Source organism: Brachyhypopomus gauderio, chromosome 5, assembly GCF_052324685.1.
Source record: "Brachyhypopomus gauderio isolate BG-103 chromosome 5, BGAUD_0.2, whole genome shotgun sequence".
NCBI classification, from domain to species: domain Eukaryota; kingdom Metazoa; phylum Chordata; class Actinopteri; order Gymnotiformes; family Hypopomidae; genus Brachyhypopomus; species Brachyhypopomus gauderio.
Window position 1 is genome coordinate 18,896,323 of NC_135215.1, and position 21,274 is coordinate 18,917,596.

At 45.8% G+C, this 21,274-nt stretch overlaps 1 protein-coding gene across 7 annotated transcripts in view; it reads left to right on the top strand.

The window, feature by feature from the left end:
* The window catches only part of LOC143514701 (RNA-binding motif, single-stranded-interacting protein 3-like), a 131,251-nt gene that overhangs the window by 70,714 nt on the left and 39,263 nt on the right, over positions 1-21,274 (top strand). For 6 of the 7 annotated variants that reach the window (XM_077006221.1, XM_077006224.1, XM_077006220.1 and 3 more), the window contains 2 exons: positions 15,778-15,935; positions 17,885-17,964. In XM_077006221.1, coding sequence (XP_076862336.1) covers positions 15,778-15,935; positions 17,885-17,964 — 238 coding nt within the window. The remainder of the gene's footprint in view (positions 1-15,777; positions 15,936-17,884; positions 17,965-21,274) is intronic. The other variant, XM_077006223.1, reaches the window with a different exon arrangement.

Here is a 21,274-nt window from a genome sequence, read left to right on the forward strand (position 1 = left end):
AACCGGTCTACCGGCCTCACGAGGCAACACAGCCATCCTGGTTATGGTAGACTGGTTTTCCAAGGCAGCCAAGTTCGAGGCATTGCCCAAGCTACCTTCTGTCCAAGAGACAGCACGGTTGTTCTTGGAGCACATAGTTAGGGCTCATGAGTTCCCGGTCGATGTGGTCTCCGACCGAGGGCCCAAATTTACCAGCTGTTTCTGGACGGCCTTTCTCAGGCTGCTAGGGACCAAGGCTAGCCTCTCCTCGGGGTTTCATCCCCAGTCCAACGGTCAGACTGAGAGGGTCAACCAGGACCTGGAGAAGACACTACGTTGTCTGGCCTCCACCAACCCGTCAACCTGGGTCGACCGCCTTGTATGGGCAGAGTACGCCCACAACACTCTGTGGCACTCGTCCCTGGGGATGTCCCCGTTCGAATGTCTCAACGGGTTCCCCCCTCCTATGTTTGTCGACCAGGAGGATGAGGTTGCGGTTCCTGGGGCTCGGGCCCTTGTCTGGCAGTGCCGAATGGCCTGGAAGTGTGCCCGTCGGGCCCTGTTGTCCGCTTCTGACACCCAACTTCGCCATGACAACAAGCACAGGCTCCCTGCTCCCTCGTTCCGCCCTGGTCAGCGGGTCTGGTTGTTCGCCAAGGATCTGCCTGTTTGTGGGGGTACTCGGAAGCTAGCACCACGGTACTTGGGGCCTTTCAAGGTGGTTCAGCGGGTCAACCTCATGGCTTATCGCCTGACGCTTCCTCCTTCTCTTCGGGTCCATCCGGTCTTCCACGTATCTAAGCTTCAGCCGGGTCTGTGTGCTCTGCCTCGAGCTCCGGCACCTCCGGCTCTGCGCGTCATTGGGGTCCTGCCTACACTGTCAGGCAGCTCCTTGACGTATGTAGGGTTCGGGGTCGGGAGCAATTCCTGGTGAACTGGGAGGGCTACGGGCCGGAGGAACGCTGCTGGGTTCCGGCTTCACGCGTCCTGTGCCCTGACTTGGTCCAGGATTTCCATCGCGACAGTGCCGTCGTTCTTGGCCCACGGGGTCACGGGCCTAGGGGGGGGCCTCTGTCAGGGCTGGCCCCAGCGCTGCCCCGCCCATGACCACGACAGGGCGCTCACAGTCCTCTGTCAGGGCAGGTCCCACCACGACTCATACTATGACTACCAGAGGACGGTCTCAGTCTACATCACGCAATCAGCGAAAATGATCCGCAGCCGAATTTACTCCTTGATTGATTGATTGATTGATTGATAAAACTTTATTGTCCATTAAAATTACATAAAATGGAAAATTATCTTTGGCAGTCTGGCAAACATATACATACAGTTACACAAGTACACACAAAAATATTTACGTAAATACAATTCCCACTATGTACGGGCTTTATGTGTATTCCATTGTTCAAAATAGTCACAGCAGAAGGAACAAATGATTTTTTGTACCCATTCTTCTTAGCTAATGGAACTTTAAGTCTCTTACCTGAAGGCAGTAACTGAAATGATGAGTTAAGGGGATGGGTATGATCATTGTAGACCCGAGTTGCCCTGTTTAATAAAGATCGACTGTATAAGTTTTCTAAGGACAACAGTTTGTCTCCAATGATTTTACTGGCCTGTTTAACCACTTGGACCAGCTTATTCCTGTACTTCACTGATAGGTTTCCATACCAAGACACAATGTTAAAACTCAGAACACTTTCAACAAGTGACCTATAAACCATGATCAGAGTGTGTTTACTGGTATTGAAACATCTCAACTTCCTAAGAAGAGAGAGTCTCTGCCTCGCCTTTTTATAGAGGTTATCCGCATTAACCTGAAAGCTAAGTCTATTGTCAATGTATGTCCCAAGGTATTTAAAGTGCTCTACTTGTTCCACTTCTTCCCCTTTCATAATAACTGGTTTGAAGACAGACCCTGTGTCTGCCATCCTTCCTCCAAAGCACAGCTCCTTTGTCTTATTAAGATTAAGATCAAGAAAGCTGGTGTCAAACCAGGTGGCTAATTGGCTGATGGACAGAGTGTAGGAGGAGCTTATAGGGTCCTCCAAGCAAGCAACCAGGGCCATATCGTCAGCATATTTTATAAGGGAGATATTTTTGCTATTGTATTTAATCTCGTTTGTGTATATTGAGAAAAGAAGGGGCGATAAAACACACCCCTGTGGGACACCAGTGTTCAAGACAAGGCAGTTAGAAAAGCTGCTACCCACACACACACGCTGGGGCCTCCTCCTCAGAAACTCTCTAATCCACAATACAATGCTACTGCTAACCTTCAGGTCACATAAACGTTGTAAGAGAAGATGGGGCTGGACTGTATTAAAAGCCGAGGAGAAATCCATAAAAAGCACCCGAACATATGTGTTAGGCTTGTCTAAATGACCAAGTACCTTATCTAAGAGAACCAGAGTGGCATCTTCCACTCCTCTACCAGCTTGATAGGCAAATTGCATGGGGTCCATGAGCTTAGCTATTTGTGATATTAGCTCCTTGCAAACTAGACGCTCCATGCATTTACCTAATACTGATGTAAGTGCAATGGGTCTATGATCATTTAATGATTTTATACGACTGGTTTTTGGTACTGGAATAATTGTTGCCATTTTCCATGCCTGAGGGACAAAACTAGTATTAAAAAACATCTGGAACAATTGAGAAAAAACAGGTCCCAGTTGGATGGCACATTCCTTCAAGACCCTTCCCTTGAGTCCATCTGGCCCACTAGTTTTATGAGGGTTGACTTTTTGGAAGATCGAAACAACGTCCTCATCCTTAAATGTCACAGAGGCAAAGGTCAGTCCCTCACAAACAGAATCACCATCTTTACTAAAATCATGCTTATCAAATCTAGAGTAAAACATATTTAGATCATTTGAAAGCTGAATAGGGTCTTCACACTGTGGGGCTAAACTACGTTTTCTTCCCATCATTATATCTAATCCTCTCCAGGCATCTTTCGCATTGCCATTCCTCAATTTCTCTTCCACTTTATCTTTATAGTCCCTTTTTGCTTTTTTGATCATGTTCCTAAATTCCTTCTCTATCCCTCTCACTTTTTGCTTATCTCCCTTCAAAAAAGCTATTTTCTTCTCGTTTAAATGATGCTTAAGAGCTTTACTAATCCATGGCTTATTATTTGGGTATACTCTAACACTTTTTGTTTTTATGACAAAGTCAACACAGAAGTTTACATGACTGGTAACCGTGTCATTTATCACCTCTGGATTATTATCCGAAACCTGATCACTCAGGAATAGATCCCAGTCGGTAGCCTCAAAACAGCCCTTCAGCTCCTCAACTGAGTCCATTGTCCAGGCCTGGATGTTCTTAACAACTACCTTTTCCATTTTCAACTTCTGTCGATACTTCGGCATTAGATGAATGACGTTGTGATCAGACATGCCTAATGGTGGGCTGCACCTAGACACATAGGCACCCTCCACATTTCCAAAGCACTGATCTAAAATCTTATTCATTCTTGTAGGACAGGACACGTATTGCTCCAGGTTTGGCAGGTGGGTCGTAATAATACATCTGTTAAAATCTCCCAGCAAAAAGACTGGATCATCAGCAGAATTATGCTGCGCTTTATTATAACTTTCAGCAATGCGCTCAGCTGCTAGAGCATAATCTGGGCCAGGTACGTATACCAAAATGACTGTTATTTTACTAAATTCACGAGGAAGGTAATATGGTCTGAAAGAAACAGTCAGAATCTCGTAATGAGCACAACAGTCAGTTTCACGTACCGTGACATTACTTGCCCAGTTTGTACTAATAAACATACATAATCCACCGCCAATATGTTTTGCCGTTCGTCTGGCATCTCTGTCATACCAAACAAGTGAGTATCCATCCAAATCAATATCATTTATTTAGTCCGTAAGCCAAGTCTCCGTAAAACAGATAAGATTCGCTTTGCTGAAATCCCGATCATATTTCACAAGTGTCAAGAGTTCTGTCATTTTATTTTGAAGTGAAGACACGTTGGATAAAGTGATTGTTGGAAGAGGAAAGCGGTTACCTCTCCTTTTAAGCCGATTCCGAATCCCCCCCCTAGATCCTCGTTTTTTCCTCTTGCGTCTGGGTCCTTCAGAATGTTGAAAATTTAGCCGCTCAATTTCAGGACACCTAACGAGAAGTTTTGGCGCAGTTCCACTCATCCACCGGAGACTCAGCAGGTGTTCCCTGGTGTAAACTGGAGCCGTGGGTAGACCATTGTTCCGTGAGTTCCTCGACTTCACTCCAAGCGTGTGTACAATGTCCCAAAGGAGCATCAGAACAAATAACACAGCTCCGCACTTGACCGCTACAGTCCCCAACATCATGACCAGATGTGAACCTTATTAATATTACAAATTGACTTTAAAAATAGAGAAATACACCAAACAAACAAGCCAGACGCCTAGGGTCAGCACTACCATATGCGCCCCTAGTGGTCCTATGCGCCCCTTCCTTCTTACGGAAGTCGGCTGCGGCTCATCTTTGCTGAGTTGTTTGGTCTTTCAAGCGGTCAGCCGGTATCGTGGTTTTCATTGCGTTACTTTCTTTGCCTTCTCTACAGTGTTTTCTCTACAGTGTTTAGGAAGGGTTTTGTTTTTCGCCGCGTTTGGCTTGATTGTCAGTTCTTCCCTGACGGTTTTCGTTTCCTTACCTACTCTCTTATATTCACGTTGATCTTATTCTGCATTCTTAGATTTGTTATTTCTATCGCTCCTGTTCAGTTGATTTCCACATTCGCGTTGATCTTATTCCGCGTTCTTAGATTTGTTATTTCTATTGCTCCTGTTTAGTTGATTTCCACATTCGCGGTAATCTCATTTCTGCGTTCCTTAGTTGTGGGTTATTTATTTATTTTTCCTTTCTGGTTATCCTCTTCGCGTCAACTCCATTCCATGTTTTTGTTTTTCGCTGGTGAGTTATTTTTCTTATTTTGGTACTTACCTCGCGTCGAGTCCTCTCCGCGTTTTCCTCAGTTCTTCCTCATTTTTTCCCCTTGGTGTATATTTTCTCAAGGGTGTTTTTTCTTTCCTCCCTTTTCCTGCATTCCTTTCTGGCAGAGGTTTCTGTTCATTGTTTTTGTTGTTTGTGGTTTGGCATTTGGGTCCCTATAACAAAACCTCAAGCGGTTTGTGCGCGTTCGCACACCCCGCCTAACATTGGCACTATGGTCTGGAAGTTGCCGTCGCATTTCAGGTGGCAGAAGCGTGTGAGGGCAGGAAACACCATGTGCTGTCCATAGTCAGCTGTCACGGCTTAGGTAGTGTGTGTGAGCAGAGCCCAGCTTCACATGTCTCAGAGGACACACAAGCTCACCTGAGCCCTCTGTGCATGGTGGGTGTGATGGGCCAGGTATGTGTGATCCCACTGGTGTGTGTGATAGATCACCTTCAAGAGGATTTTTTCATCGTCTTCATGAAATGTTCTATTTGAGCTTTCCTGATAATAAGCTAGTGCTGTAAAATGTACTAGGAGGTCTTGTTTCAGGTCTTGGTAGTTAGCACTTGGTGTTTAGCAGTGAGACACTTGTCTGCCAGACCTCCAGACCTGCGTTTATCCTGCAGCTCGTAATAAGAGCATCATTATATTCTCAGCATCTTTGCTGCCTTGCTGCTCTGATTTCTCAGTGCAGGAGCAATAATGAACAGCAAATTGAATAATTACATGTCATTTCAGCTTTTTCCAGCTGGAATGTTAACAATTTTACCCAGTGTGCGTCCACATCAGTGATCTTGTGTGTGTGTGTTTCTCTCTCTCTCTCTCTTTCTGTGTGTGTGTCTGTGTGTTTGGGTGTGTGTGGGTGTGTTTCCAGTAATGAAAGGTTTTACATTTGGCTTTGTCAAGTGCTGTCACTGAACACTAGAGTGTGTTCATGGTTCATATTTAAATTAAATATGTTTTTGGTTGTCGCTGAAAATAGCTTACACAAGATTTTTAAAAGTTCAGTTTCATGTGCCCAGGGTGGTGCGGGTGGTGTCCAGCCAGGTCTGTTTCCAGGAGCGAGGGTGGTGATGCTGCTGTGTAACCGCACACTCCAGCTGTGCTGCTGTTACCGCATTCTCCAGCTGTGCTGCTGTGTTACTGCACGCTCCAGCTGTGCTGCTGTTACTGCACGCTCCAGCTGTGCTGCTGTGTTACCGCACACTCCAGCTGTGCTGCGCTGTGCTCATCCTGCTCCTTTAATTAAATATGTTTTTGGTTGTCGCTGAAAATAGCTTACACAAGATTTTAAAAAGTTCAGTTTCATGTCCCCAGGGTGGTGCGGGTGGTGTCCAGCCAGGTCTGTTTCCAGGAGCGAGGGTGGTGATGCTGCTGTGTAACCGCACGCTCCAACTGTGCTGCTGTTACCGCACGCTCCAGCTGTGCTGCTGTTACACCGCACACTCCAGCTGTGCTGCTGTTACACCGCACACTCCAGCTGTGCTGCTGTTACCGCACGCTCCAGCTGTGTTGCTGTTACACCGCACACTCCAGCTGTGCTGCTGTGTTACCGCATGCTCCAGCTGTGCTGCTGTGTTACCGCACACTCCAGCTGTGCTGCGCTGTGCTCATCCTTTAACACCCCCACAAATCTCACTGGTCACCAGTCCAGAGAATTACTCACACTGGCCTTGTGTGTCCGATTACTGGGGATTTCAGTATCCATGGTGACACTGACCGAGGTTTTGTTTGTGCTGTTTTATCCTGGTGCAACATGTTGACTGTTTCTGGCTTTCTTGTTGGTGTTTCTGACCGTTAATGTCCCACTCCATCGACCAGCTATGAGAACCACAGGCTCATTAAAGCTACAGGTAATGTTCCACTCCCTCGCACTGCTTTGAGAACCACAGACAGGCCATTTCAGTATCTTAATAATCAAACATGCCTTGCTGTTCCTTCCCATTCTCATATCACATGCTATCGAGCTGCTTTCCACGTTGCCCATTGAAAGTTTGTCTGTCCTTAATGGTAGTTTACAAAAACCCAAATCACTTTGTTCTGTTTTGAAATGTCTTCAGCCTCCTTCTGCTCCTTCATTCTGGCTTCCATACAGTCCAGAGTGCAGAGAGCCCCTCTGTGTACTTTTAATGAGGTTCCTCTCCTTGCTGCTGACTCCACTGACTGAATCATCCCAAGTCATTTCAGCATTTTCCAGCTGAAATGCTGAAAGCATTTACCATGTGAGACCACGTTATTCTAGATCTCTAGTGCTGCGTTTTATACCTCCATCATGACACTTATCTTTCTTCAGCTGTGGACATTCCCAACACTGCCCCACCTGCTTCTCAGCCTATATTACAAACAGCCTTCACTTTGTTGCCCTTGGTGAGCATAAATCTGACCTCAGCACTCAGTTTCACTCAGGCCCTCTAGTTTCCATCATCTCCATGCTCCCCCATCGGCCACTTCATCTGCCTGCATGGACTCCATTTCCACTTTGGTATTCAAGATCTTCAGACTGCCTTGCTAACCCCTCTATACGAGCATCACACCTACATCTACCTTGACCTTCTTTAATGGCTTCCATTGAAGACCTCAGATTTTGGATGAAGAGTGACTTTCTGAAACTAAACACAGCAAAACTAAGTTTTTATTAATTGGTCCAAAGTGGGTGGTAGCATGTTGCACTGCTTTCACTCTCAGTGTAGATGTTGGGCATGTCAAACCTTCAACAGTGGTCCATAACATAGATGAACTTAACCACTTAACATAGGTGAACTTAACCACTTAACCACATAACATAGATAAACTTAACCACTTAACCACATAACATAGGTGAACTTAACCACATAACATAGGTGAACTTAACCATGTGTCTGATCCTCACGTTAGGGATCAGGTCACAACAGCTTTTGTACATCGACGTAAATTGCTCATATAACATGATGCAGATGAGTAAATTAACACAAATACGGCTCATGTGTGCGCGTGTGTGTGTGTGTGTGTGGGGGGGGGGTGCGTGCATGCGTGTGTGTGCGTGAGAGTGATTGTACGTGTGTGTGTGTGTGTGTGTGTGTGTGTGTACGTAAGAGTGAGTGTGTGTGTGTGTGTGTGTGTGTGTGCAAGAGTGAGTGTATTTATGTGTGTGTGTGTGTGTGTGTGTGTGTGTGTGTGTGTGTGTGTGTGTGTGCATGAGAGTGAGTGTATGTGTGTGTGTGTGTGTGTGTGTGTGTGTGTGTGTGTGTGTGTGTGTGTGTGTGTGTGTGTGTGTGTGTGTTTAACTCCTTTATCCGCTAGCCTAGGTCACCTCAATCAGGCGTCTCCTCTTCCTCATGTACGCTCTCGCGCTAATTCTCTCCTCTTCCTCATCTCAACTCTTCCTCATTCTTCCTGACGCTTTCATTGCCGTTCTTTCATTTTCTCTTACATTCCCTCCTTTCAGCTGGCAACCTACATCTCCCTCTCTCTCTTTTTCTGTTTCCTTCTCTCATTTTCAGAATCTGCTGCCATGCTGTGACCACACAGTCTTCTCTCTCCAACACCCACATGTTTGTGTATCTGTCCATTTCTATTGCCCCAGATTAAGGAGCCTGTACTTGTGATGGAGACATTTAGGCTGGACATGTGCTGTGATGTGATGCCTGTGTGACTCTCACTCAAGGCGCTGCGTTCTGAACGAATGTCTGTATTCATGCATTAATAATACCACAGCAGAAATCCCCAGATTTTAGCTCTAACAGACATCTGCTGCTGGGCTCAGTCTTATAGATTGAATATATGTATCAGCACCATGGTCCAGACCTCTGGAAAGCAGCCAGTTAGACAAATCAGATAAAAGAGTTTGATATAAAGGTGTTTCTCCGACATCTCAGTTATAATGCTGTCAGCTCGCTCAATCCAGGATTCCTAAAACAGCCAGTACTTCTGTAACAGGACCACAGGCTCAGACTCCTTTTCAGATGTGATTCCAGCGTTTGGAGGAAAATCAGGTGTATCTCCACATGTTAATAATGGATTATTGCTGTAAGCTGTAGATGAATCTTTAATGTGGAGAAGATGAGCAGAAGACAAAATGAATTGTGCTTGGAGAGGCGCTGGGGATTGGAGGAGGTGGGTTGGCTGTTTAGACCCCATTAACCTTTTATTAAAATAGATGAGCTTTAATTGCAGTTTTGTGGAGCATGCGGATGAGATCTCTGTGTGATGCATCTCTGCAGTTTCACAGTGTCATATCTGTACCTTCAATAAAAAACAAGAAAACAAAAACATTTTCATCTTCAATATATTGCTTTTTTAAATGGAGATGTGTTCAAAATGTTTGTGTTTGTGTGTGCGTGCGTGTTTATAATTTCACTTGCTATGAAGAAACATCAGCTCCTTAGCTTTTGTTTGATTGGATAATTAGTCACTAGTTTGAATAATTAAGCAGCTGTAGAATAGCAGCCATGATTCACACTGCACAGTTTAGCTCCACCCCAGTCCCACCCTCCTGCGTGTGATAGGTGGGTTTACCTCCACCCCAGTCCCACCCTCCTACGTGCGATAGGTGGGTTTAGCTCCACCCTAGTCCCACCCTCCTGCGTGTGATAGGTGGGTTTCTCTCTCTCGCCCTCTTTCTCTCTCTCTCTTTCCCACTCTCTCTCTCTTTCCCTCTTTATTTCTCTCTCCCCCTCCCCCTCTCTCTCTGTAACATGGGGAATCTCCAGGACTGTCAGTCTTATGTCTCATTAGTGCTCAGTATGCAGCAGCGCTGATGTGTGTATCTTTGTGTGAGTGGTGAAGGTCAGTCAGGTCAACAGAGGCCTTAACTCCTCATATTCACTTTCATCATACCCTTCAATCTTCATTGTTTATTTGTTTACTAGATTTGGATAGAAATGTAACTGAAAATCTTGTGTGGATGTGACATTGGACTAGACTCTGGCAGCGCAGTCTGCACTAGGCTGTATGTAGAGAAGTGTACTAGATGTGAAGTGTGCTTGGGAGGGGTGAGTGGTGGTGAGGCTGTATGCTCCACCATATGATTATCGGTTACAGCCCAGTTCTGCGGAGTCATCTCAGAGATATTAAAGAGAAGCTGATTTCAGCCATATTCAATATAACACCTTCTGATTATTCAATATAACACCTGCTGAATATTCAGTATAACACCTTCTGATTATTCAATATAACACATTCTGATTATTCAGTATAACACCTTCTTATTATTCAGTATAACATCTGATTATTCAATATAACACCTTCTTATTAATCAGTATAACACCTTCTGATTATTCAATATAACACCTTCTGATTATTCAGAATGGTTAGGGTTAGAGTTGGTTAGGGTTAGAGTTGGTTAGGGTTAGGGTGTTTGGTGTTTAATAATGGGCATAAACAATTCCAGTGCAGGTGTTGGGTGTTTCGTATGGACGCTAGTGTAGATTTCATTCATTCATTCATTCATTCATTTCAGATGCCTGATAAATTTGGCACTGTTAAGCACACCCAGGTCATCTCTGAAGACACAAACATCTGGTTTTGAGAGACTCTTCCCCCTAATGAGCTCTTGCAGTTACTAAATAAGTTCCAAGACATCTTATCCAAGCCTCTATTAGACAGTGGCAATGCTAATGGGGTCCATCTACATGAGGATTAGCCAATCCAGTTGCCATAGTGGCAAGTTCTCCTGGTTCGTTAGCAAAAGCCCAGGCAGGTTCTGACTCAGATGGAGGAGAGAAGGCTCATTAGGAGAGCAGTGAGAGATTGTACACGCCCTTTGTCAAGGTTTGGAAGGAAGATGGTGGATTAGCTCACTAGCCTGTTAGCCAGTTAGGCTATATAGTTAGCAGAGGTGTATCATGACCTTTTGTTTGTTAGGACTGGGTTCCTGCTACAGAGTACAGAGCCTCAGTGTGTCTAGATGCTAATTAGTCATCAGAGCACATTAACTGTCTTTACTGGAGTGCAATAATTACAGTGCAAGAGCTCCAGTGAAAAAGACCAGCACAACTCAAATGGACTCCATTAATATGATAAATTCTGTGTCAGCCTGTCAGCCTATCAGCCTGTGTCAGCCTGTCATATTGCAGTTTGTGGAGGAACCAGGCATCTTCATGAGTGACATCGCTCATCGTAAATATGTCAAATAGAGAAAACATGATGTCATAGTAATATAGATGTCTGAATGCTCTTAGGAATAAATGAAGGGATTACAATAACTGGAAGGGACTCCAATCAATAACCAGGCTGAAAACACACATACACACACACGGACATCTCTCCCTATTCGCCATTTCACGTTGTTATGGCCATAAAATAGCCTACCAAGATGGTCATGAAAATTAACAAACACATTTTCAAAAAAAATGAAATGAAAAAACAAATGTTCGTTTTATTTTTGTGAATAATGAAAGAAGAAGTGCAGATGTAGCTGTTTCATGTCAGTTGCCATTTTGGCCTTTGCACATGTATGACACAGAAAATATGAAGTGGGTCTTTGTAATTTAATTTGAATGTTTAGATTACAAGAACCTTTTGGCTTCTCTCCCATTTAGAACCTCAGCAGTGTTGAACGTTACTGAACACACATACAGATGCTTCACACTTCACACAAACCCAAATCACAAGCCTTACAAAACCTGGGACTCTGGATCTGGAGTCGAAATCCTCTGTACTACAGAATTAGATCAGCAGATGAAGTCAGACTGGGCCTATGTGCCTATGTGAAGATGAATATACAGACAGAAAATGGTCCTGCTAGGCCATTAGATGTAGTGTTCTACATACACCAATATAGTGTGTGTGTGTGTGTGTGTGTGTGTGTGTGTGTGTGTGTGTGTGTGTGTGTGTGTGTGTGTGTGTGTGTGTGTTGAAGGATTGTGGTTGGATGCTTATTTGCACACCAGTGCTTTGCAAAGTATCTGCTTTGAAAACTCTGTTATGACACATGCAGTCGTAAATATCCCACCACTAAGGATGAAAAGGTTACAGGGAGAGAGAGAAAGACAGAAGAGAGAGAGGGGAAGAAAGGGAGGGAGAGGGAAAGGGGAAGTGAAGGAGAGGGTGAAAGTGAAGGAGATAGGGACAGAGGGAGAGGGAGAGAGAGGGAGAGAGTGAGGTAGGGAGTGAAGGAGAGAAAGAGTGAGGTAGGGAGGGAGGGAGAGAAGGAGAGAGAGAGGGAGGGAGAGCAGGACTAATGACTAGGGTGGGGTGTGCTTTGACAGGGGATATGGCCTTTTCTGAGAGTTTAATGTCCTTTAATACCAGCCCTCATCTGCTCTGCTGCTGCTGTGTAAATCATACTGTAATTGAAGGCTGTAAGTCTGTGTATGTGTAAGAGTGGTGTGTGTGTGTGTGTGTGTGTGTGTGTGTGTGTGTGTGTGTGTGTGTGTGTGTGTGTAAGTGGGGCGTGTAAGAGTGGGGCGCACATGTGTGTGTCTGTGTGTGTGTCTGTGTGTGTGTAAGAGTGGGGCGTTTGTGTGTGTAAATTTGTTGAAGCACAACTTTCATGCATTTTTGAAATTGCATTTTTGTCCTCTAAATTTTCTAAAGGTGATTTGGATTAGTCTGCTCTGGAAATAATTGCAAACCATACAGGGAACATGTTTAAAAGCGCACACACACACACATGCACACACACACGCACGCATGCACACACACACACACACACACACACACACACACACACACACACACACACACACACACACACACACACACACACACATACACACACACATACACTCACACTCCAATATATCCATTCCCAAACAGGCCCAGAGGAATTTGAGCACAATATCCACTGCAAAAATGTATTTTTGTTACAAAGCCTGTAAAGCTGCTGGCCCAGGGGTGAGCTAACTGAGTCAGCACCAGAACCCTGCAGCACAGTACAGCACCAGAACCCTGCAGCACAGCACAGCGCTAGAACCCTGCTCACCCAGCACAGCACCAGAACCCTGCAGCACAGCACAGCACCAGAACCCTGCAGCACAGCACAGAACCAGAACCCGGTTCTCCCAGCACAGCACCAGAACCCTGCAGCACAGCACCAGAACCCTGCAGCACATCACAGAACCAGAACCCTGCTCACCCAGCACAGCACCAGAACCCTGCAGCACAGCACAGAACCCTAACCCTGCTCACCCAGCACAGAACCAGAACCCTGCTCACACAGCACTGCGGCGGGCCCATCCTGCTAATCAGAACCAGTATTCATGCTGTCTTTCCACCTAAAGCAAATGTATTATCCAGGTTGAACATGTCACAGCCAGCAGATATAGTGAGTTAAGACTAATGTGATGAGCCCAGAGCGCCCCCTACAGTCCTGGGGTATGAGACGCAGTAGATATCAGACCTGCTCTCCATACTCCTGGACCACCAGGTTCCTCTGATCCACTCATACACTAGGTGCTACTCAGGATAAACACATAGCTATGGGGGGTTTGGGTAGCATACCAGCAGGTGGCAGCACCATCAGAAAGCTCAAAAACAAGATTCACCAAAGAATAAAATGTGTGTGATCAATAACACATGCCAAGGTTATTTCAACTCTCTCTGGTTCTCCCTTCAACCAAGGTATCTTCTCCAAGGATGAACCCTTAGAATACACATCCCCCAGGCTTTGGGACCCTAACTCTTAAAACCATAACCCTTACATTTTAACAACAGCCAATGACTAAAAGGTAGAATTTGGCCTAATGTCTGATCAGCGTTACCATGGCAATAGATTCACTCAAGTTACTCAGCAAGCTTGCAAAGGCGATCAATTCAGCATTGTGTAACAAAATTCTCTCTGCTGGGAGAGAGAGAGAGATAGAGAAAGCAGGTGAGAAGAGAGAGAAGGAGGGAGGGAGAGAGAGAGAAAGAAAGAAAGAAAAAAGAAAGAAAGAAAGGGAGGAGAGAGGGTGGGAGAGCTGGAGGGAGGGAGGGAGGGAGAGAGGAGGAGTAACGATTGGGTGGCATCTTCTGTCAGTCTCTTCTAGACTTCAGCATCAGGAGATTCTCAGCACACCTGGACGACCTTCGTATTTCATCTACTGAGGATCAAGCAATGAAATTTCCTCAAATGTCTAAAGGACGTTTAGCCATGTCCCTCTGCCAATCAAATATGGCCTCTTTTTGTTGTCTTAGTTTTCCTTAGGAGAGCTCCACCTCCTTGGACATCATGCAAGCACGCTCACATGGATGTGCACACTCACGTGAGTGTGCACGTTCACATGGGTGTGCACGCTCACATGGGTGTGCACGCTCACATGGTTGTGCACGCTCACATGGGTGTGTACATGCACATGCAGATAATGAGCATGGGTAACAATTATGAGCCACAGTAATGTTCTGTAGCAAAAGGATGGTTGGCTCTCTGGAGGCTGGTGTCTGTACAGTAGTGCTGGTGTTCAGTTAGAGTTGAGTGAGTCTTTGAACACGAGCTTGTTTAAGATCGTTAAGATGCCACCTGCTTGCCCACTCACACTACTGTGCTCAGCTCACCACACTGAAAACATTTGCTGGGTCAGAGTGGTGGGCTGTGAAGCTTAAGGCTGTTTCAGAGAAGCATGTTCATTCCTTCATTTGGTGGACTCAGCTACACAACAGGGGGCGTGGCCTTTCATCTCCATGGCTGAAACATATTTTCTGAATATAATTCACACAGTACACCATCGTTTTGTTTTCCAATTCTGAACGTTCTCCCTCTAGTAGCACAAACACACAGCAGCTTTGTTGGCGTGTGTGGGGACTGTAGCCGGCTCCCTGGTGGCCTGGGCGGCTACACTGCACCCCCTCAAGAAGCTTCTGGCATCAGATCTGAAGGGACTGCAGGCTGCCAAACGTCCCTGGACTCAAGCTGAGGATCAGGCCTCCTGAAGATGACAGTTCCACCCTGGCTGGAATGATCTTTTCATGCCGATCTGTCCCCTGTCTGTCCTCTATCTGTCCTCTATCTGTCTCAAAGCATTACACTCATTTACTGATCACGGCTGTCTGATAGTTGATTGGTCATTATGTGGGTGTCTGACCATGCTGTTGGTTGAGATAGTCACACTGCGCTTGTGAAATGCTATCATAATGTGCTTGTCTGTTAGCACAATTAGTACATTTTGCACGAAAGTGCTGACGTGACCAGCCTCATCTCTGAGAGAGACAGTTGCACACAGCAGAGCAGGTAGATGACAGGAGGCCGTCATACACCAGAGCTTGGCCTATAGCTGAAACATTCCTTTGTGTGGATATGCTTATGAACAAAAGAGAGACTCCTCCTCTCCTTCCATTTCTCCTCCTTCCCTGCCCTCTCTCCTCCTTTCCTTCTCTCTCTCCTCCTCTCTCCTCCTCTCCTTCCCTCTCTCCTCCTCCCCTACCCTCTCTCCTCCTCTCCTCTCCTAACCTCCCCCTCTAACCCCCCTGATAGTGTGTGGGTTGGAGCTAATGTGTCAGCGCTGTGCTGGACAGGAAGCTCCTATCAACATTCTCCTGGACCTCCATCCTGTGCTCACGCCAGTGCGGGCTGTTCCCCCATAAATCACGCACCAACCTCCTGTACTAGGGCAGGACAGGACCAAACACCGCCGGGCCACACCGCTTCACTCTAATGGGTTTTATTGGCATGACTACTTTAGATGCTATATAGATATTACCAAAGCAATTGCAAGTTGTAATCAATATACGTCTGTGTGTATGTAATATGCTGCAGTTCAATGTGTTCTGTTTGAATGGCTATTGTACCCTACGTTTGTTCTCCCTCTCCACAGACATGGTGGACCACAGAGTGCTGTGAAGACAACTCCCCCCCTTTCCACAGGAGAGAAACCCAATAATAATGTTCTCTCTCTCTCCCTCTCCCTCTCTCTCTCTCTCTCTCTCTCTCTCTCTCTCTCTCTCTCTCTCTCTCTGTAGCAGCAGGAACAGGACCCCACCAACCTCTACATCTCCAACCTGCCTGTCACCATGGATGAGCAGGAGCTGGACAACATGCTGAAGCCCTTTGGTCATGTGATCTCCACGCGGATACTGCGGGATGCCTGCGGGGTCAGTCGGGGCGTGGGCTTTGCCAGGTGAGGCTCCGCCTCTGTTCAGGTCTGCGGGGTCAGTAGGGGCGTGGGCTTGGCTAGGTGAGGCTCCGCCTCTGTTCAGGTCTGCGGGGTCAGTAGGGGCGTGGGCTTGGCTAGGTGAGGCTCCGCCTCTGTTCAGCTCTGTGGGGTCAGTCGGGGCGTGGCTTTGCCAGGTGAGGCTCCGCCTCTGTTCAGGACTGCGGGGTCAGTCGGGGTGTGGCTTTGCCAGGTGAGGCTCCGCCTCTGTTCAGGACTGAGGCAACATGTTTAATCAGAAAGGGAAGTGATGTTTGTTCGGAATGTAAAAGCCTGCAGTTCTGTTTCCTGTTGTTAAGATTAACAATTCGGTGACAGTTAAGTGTGGGCGTGGCAGTACTTGAATACATTACCATGCATAATTACAACAGACTCTGCAGTACTTTGTAAAAATGCTGATAGTAAGACACACACACACAAACACACACACACACACCCAGACACACACACACACACACCTGCAGAAATGCAGTAAGGGTCTAAAAGCTGTAATGGAGAGAACAAGGGAGCTGGAGAGCTAGAGTTTAATTGCAAAGAGAGCAAGAGACAGTGTGTATGTATGTGTGTGTGTGTGTGTGTGTGTGTGTGTGTGTGTGTGTGTGTGTGTGTGTGTGTGTGTGTGTGTGTGTGTGTGTGTGTGTGCGCGTATGTGTGTGTGCGCGTATGTGTGTGCGTGCGTATGTTTACGTCAGAGTGTGTGTATGAGTGTGCGTGAGTGTGCGTGTGCGTGAGTGTGTGTGTGTGTGTGTGTGCGTGCGAATGCGTGTGTGTGCGTGAGTGTGTGTGTGTGTGTGTGTGTGTGTGTGTGTGTGTGTGTGTGTGTGTGTGTGCGTGTGTGTGTGCGAATGTGTGTGTATATATGTGTGTGTGCGTGCGAATGTGTGTGTGTGCGTGAATGTGTGTGTGTGTGGGGTGGGAGGGACAGAGGCCCATTATGGAGGGAATTTGTTTAAATGTTTGTGTTCCTCTCATTAGTCCTATCAGAGACAATTGTTGCAATACAGAATTAATTACACCTAAAAACAACACCTGATCCTACTTACACACACACACACACACACACACACACACACACACACACACACACACACACACACACACACACACACACATGCACACTCACACATATATGCACACACACACTCACACACACACACACACACACACACACACACACACACACACACACACACACACACACACACACACACACACACACACACACACACAATCAAAACCAACTGTGGGGAAATAGAAAGTTGTTTATGATTCTCCAGAGATGTGATGAGTTTTCTTGTAATAGAATTATTGGAAAATTGGCATGTGTGTGAAGCAAGAGAGAGAGACAGGCAATGTATAAAAAAAACAAGGAAAAAAGAATGAATGAATGAATGAATGACTTAATGAATTAATGAATGAATGATAGGGAGAGGTGTGCACAACAATAATAATGATAACACTAATAATGATAATCATGATAATAAGGATAATGACACTAATAATGGTAACTGGACAACCAACTGGACGACCAGTTCATCACTGGTAATAATGGTAAAATTCATGATGATGTTGATGATAATAATAAAAATCATGATAATAGTAATAATAATAATAGCAATAATGATGTTGATACCAATAATAGTAAAATAATAATAATGATGATTATAATAGTAATATTAGTAATAGTAATCATAATAATGGCAGACTGGTGGGGCTTCGAGACAGATTGAGTGCCCAGGCTGGTCTGTGAGGGGACCGGAGCAGGACTGGTGGGCCCAGGCTGGTCTGTGAGGGGACCGGAGCAGGACTGGTAGGCCCAGGCTGGTCTTTGAGTGGACCGGGGCAGGACTGTGAGCATTGCTACTCTGTTTGCTGCTGTCTGTTTGCAACTCATCTGGTCTGATCGTCTCTTTCAGGATGGAATCCACAGAAAAATGTGAAGCTGTGATTCAGCATTTTAATGGAAAATATTTGAAAACCCCTGCAGCTATTCCAGGTAAGAACCTCTCTACAACTCTCTCTCTACATCCCTCTCTATATCCCTCTCTTTCTCTCTATATATCCCTCTCTCTCTCTACATCCCTCTATCTACATCCCTCTCTCTACATCCCTCTATCTCTCTATTTACATCTCTCTCTCCCTCCCCCCTCTCTCATTCTTCTGTTGTGCAGTCCCTCACCAGAGCACCTGTGCATGCGTGTGTGTTATTATGTCAGCCTTGTGTGTCTGTATACTGGAATTTGTGTGCATCAACTTTATTCTTTGCCATTGCGAGAATTTGGTGAGGAAGGTGAGTTAGAGAGCTGATTACAAACATGTTTCAAAGCTACACAATTTCCGTTTAATCCCAATTACTGTCTAATCCCAATTACCGCCTAATCCCAATTTCCATCTAATCCCAATTACCGTTGAATCCCAATTACTGCCTAATCCCAAACAAGTGAAAGAGGTACTCTCACACTTTAATGGAGCTGGTCTCCTCTATGTGAACCGCACGCATTCGAAGAGTGTGCGACTTACGAGGCATACTGAGAAACACTTAACTGAAACACTAATGAATGAATACGAAGGACCACTGCGACTATGAAAGGAAAAGAAGTTTATACGATAGTGAATATTAACATAATACGAGGCACAGGACAAATACAGCATGGACTATGGCAAAGAGCGATACGGAAACAGAACACAACAATAGTAACAAAACCAGACTACTAAATATATGTATACGGAAAGGAACATATCGGTAACCTAAACCAAAGACAAGAAGGTTGGACTAACAGATACGAACACTAATACATACAAAGTGTTTAACAATGCAACACAGACCAAAGAGCACAAACCAGGACATATTAAGATGAACAAGATCACAAACACAATAACCCACGATCAGAACACAGAAAACCATGAACTAAATACCAGATGATAATGAGACACAAACCAGAAACAGCTGAGATGGTAAACAAAGGCAAGAATATACATAAGAAGGTGTGGCGGACTGGAGGGTGTGGAGCCAAGCGTGACAATCATATACTCTAAAACAGAGTACCCCACATACTCTAAAACAGAGTACTTTACATACTCTGTAGCAGAGTACCTCACATACTCTGTAATGGAGCACCTCACATACTCTGAAGCACAGTACTCCACATATTCTGAAGTGGAGTACCTCACATACTCTGAAGCAGAGTACCTCACATACTCTGAAACGGAGTACCTCCCATATTCTGTAGTGGAGCACCTCACATACTCTGAAGTGCAGTACTCCACATATTCTGAAGTGGAGTACCTCACATACTCTGAAGCGCAGTACTTCACATACTCTCAAGCAGAGTACCTCACATGCAGTGTGAGGCATGCACATTGTAAGCTAAACACTCTCTTAATGAAAGAGAGAGGGAGAGAGAGGATAGAGAGAATAACCTAAATTTTATTCATCTGGAAGGGAAGGGAAAGAGAGAGGAAAAAGTGAAAGAGAGAGAGAGAGAGAGAGACTTTAGAATACTAGTATAGAATTTGACTACTGTATGTGTGTGGATGGACTGCCTGTCAAAATGTAGTTGGAGAGAGGGGGAGGGATAGCAAGACTAGCAGAGACAGAGAGAGGAAGTGAGTGATGGAGGGAGAGAGAGAGGGAGTGATATATAGAGAGAGTGAGTGATGGATGGAGAGAGAGGGAGTGTGAGAGGGAGGTGCTGAGGGAGAGAGAGTGAGTGATATATAGAGAGAGTGAGTGACGGGGAGGTAGGGAGGAAGAGAGGGAGGGAGGGAGGGAGGGAGGGAGGGAGGAGGGAGAGAGGGAGGGAGGGATGGAGGGAGAGAGGGGAAAGACAGGGTGCCTTGAGAAAATCCCACCATGTGCTTCCCTGTGACAGTCTCACCCGCCCACACTGACAAAAAAAAAGACTGCCAGAAAGAGAGACACAGTAGCACTGGGCAGAGAGAGGAAGAGAAAGTTTGAAAGAGAGGATAAGAGTGAGGGAGAGAGAGAAGGGGTGAAAGAGGGAAAGAGAGAGAAGGGGTGAAAGAGAGGATGAGAGGGAGAGAGAGACAGAGCGAGCAAGAAGGTAGGCGTGACTTTTGCACTGATTAAAATGTACCATCCAAATCAGTGTAATTCTTTTTGAGCAGTTCCACATACTGCTGATGGAGTTAAATAGCTCAAACAGTCATGTATCTGACCTGGTGGTCACCAGTGTCTGACCTGATGAATGAATGAATTAATGTTCAACTTATATAGTGCCTTTCACACCTTCACAGAGTATTGGACAGGGACTGCCAATTGACCTAACCTCCATGTTTTTGGACTGTGGGAGGTTTCAGAAACCCACACAGGCATGGGGAGAACAATGAAACTCCATTCAGATAGGGACTTGAACCCCAGACCCCAGTGCTAAGAGGCAAACGTGCTAACCACCAAGCCAGCGTGTTGCCCAAATGGTCAACAGTGACTGACCTGGTGGTAAACAGTGTCTGACCAGGTGGTGAACCATTTCTGGTGAACAGTGACCTCATTGCACTTTCTGCTCAGCAGGAGAGTCTCAGCAGCAGTGTTCCTCAGTGTTCCCTCAGTATCCCTCAGTGTTCCCTCAGTGTTCCTTAGCATTCCTCAGTGTTCCCTCAGTGTTCCCTCAGTGTTCCCTCAGTGTTCCTCAGTGTTCCCTCAGTGTTCCCTCAGTGTTCCCTCAGTGTTCCCTCAGTGTTCCTCAGTGTCCCTCAGTGTTCCCTCAGTGTCCCTCAGTGTCCCTCAGTGTTCCTCAGTGTTCCTCAGTGTTCCTCAGTGTTCCTCAGTTTTCCCTCAGTGTTCATCAGTGTTCCCTCAGTGTTCCCTCTGTGTTCCCTCAGTGTTCCCTCTGTGGTCCTTGTGTGTTCTCTCTGAATTCCTTGTGTGTTCCCTCTTTGTTCCCTCAGTGTTCCGTCAGTGTTCCCTCTGTGGTCCTTGTGTGTTCTCTCTGAATTCCTTGTGTGTTCCCTCTTTGTTCCCTCAGTGTTCCCCCTGTATTCCCTCTGTGTTCCCTCTTTGTTCCCTCAGTGTTCCCCCTGTATTCCCTCTGTGTTCCCTCAGTATTCCGTCAGTGTTCCCTCTGTGGTCCCTCTATGTTCTCTCTGTGTTACATCTGTGTTCCCTCTGTGTTCCCTGTGTGTTCTGTTGGTTTCATCATTGTTTGTTTTATTGACCTTGTCACTGTCATCTTTGTTTGTAAAGGTTTGGCACAGTGCATTTGGCTTTGTCAAAAGACTTAGCAAACCAGGCTAGAAGAGGCATTTTCACTCACTGCCTGAGTGAATGACAGACTCACTTACTGACT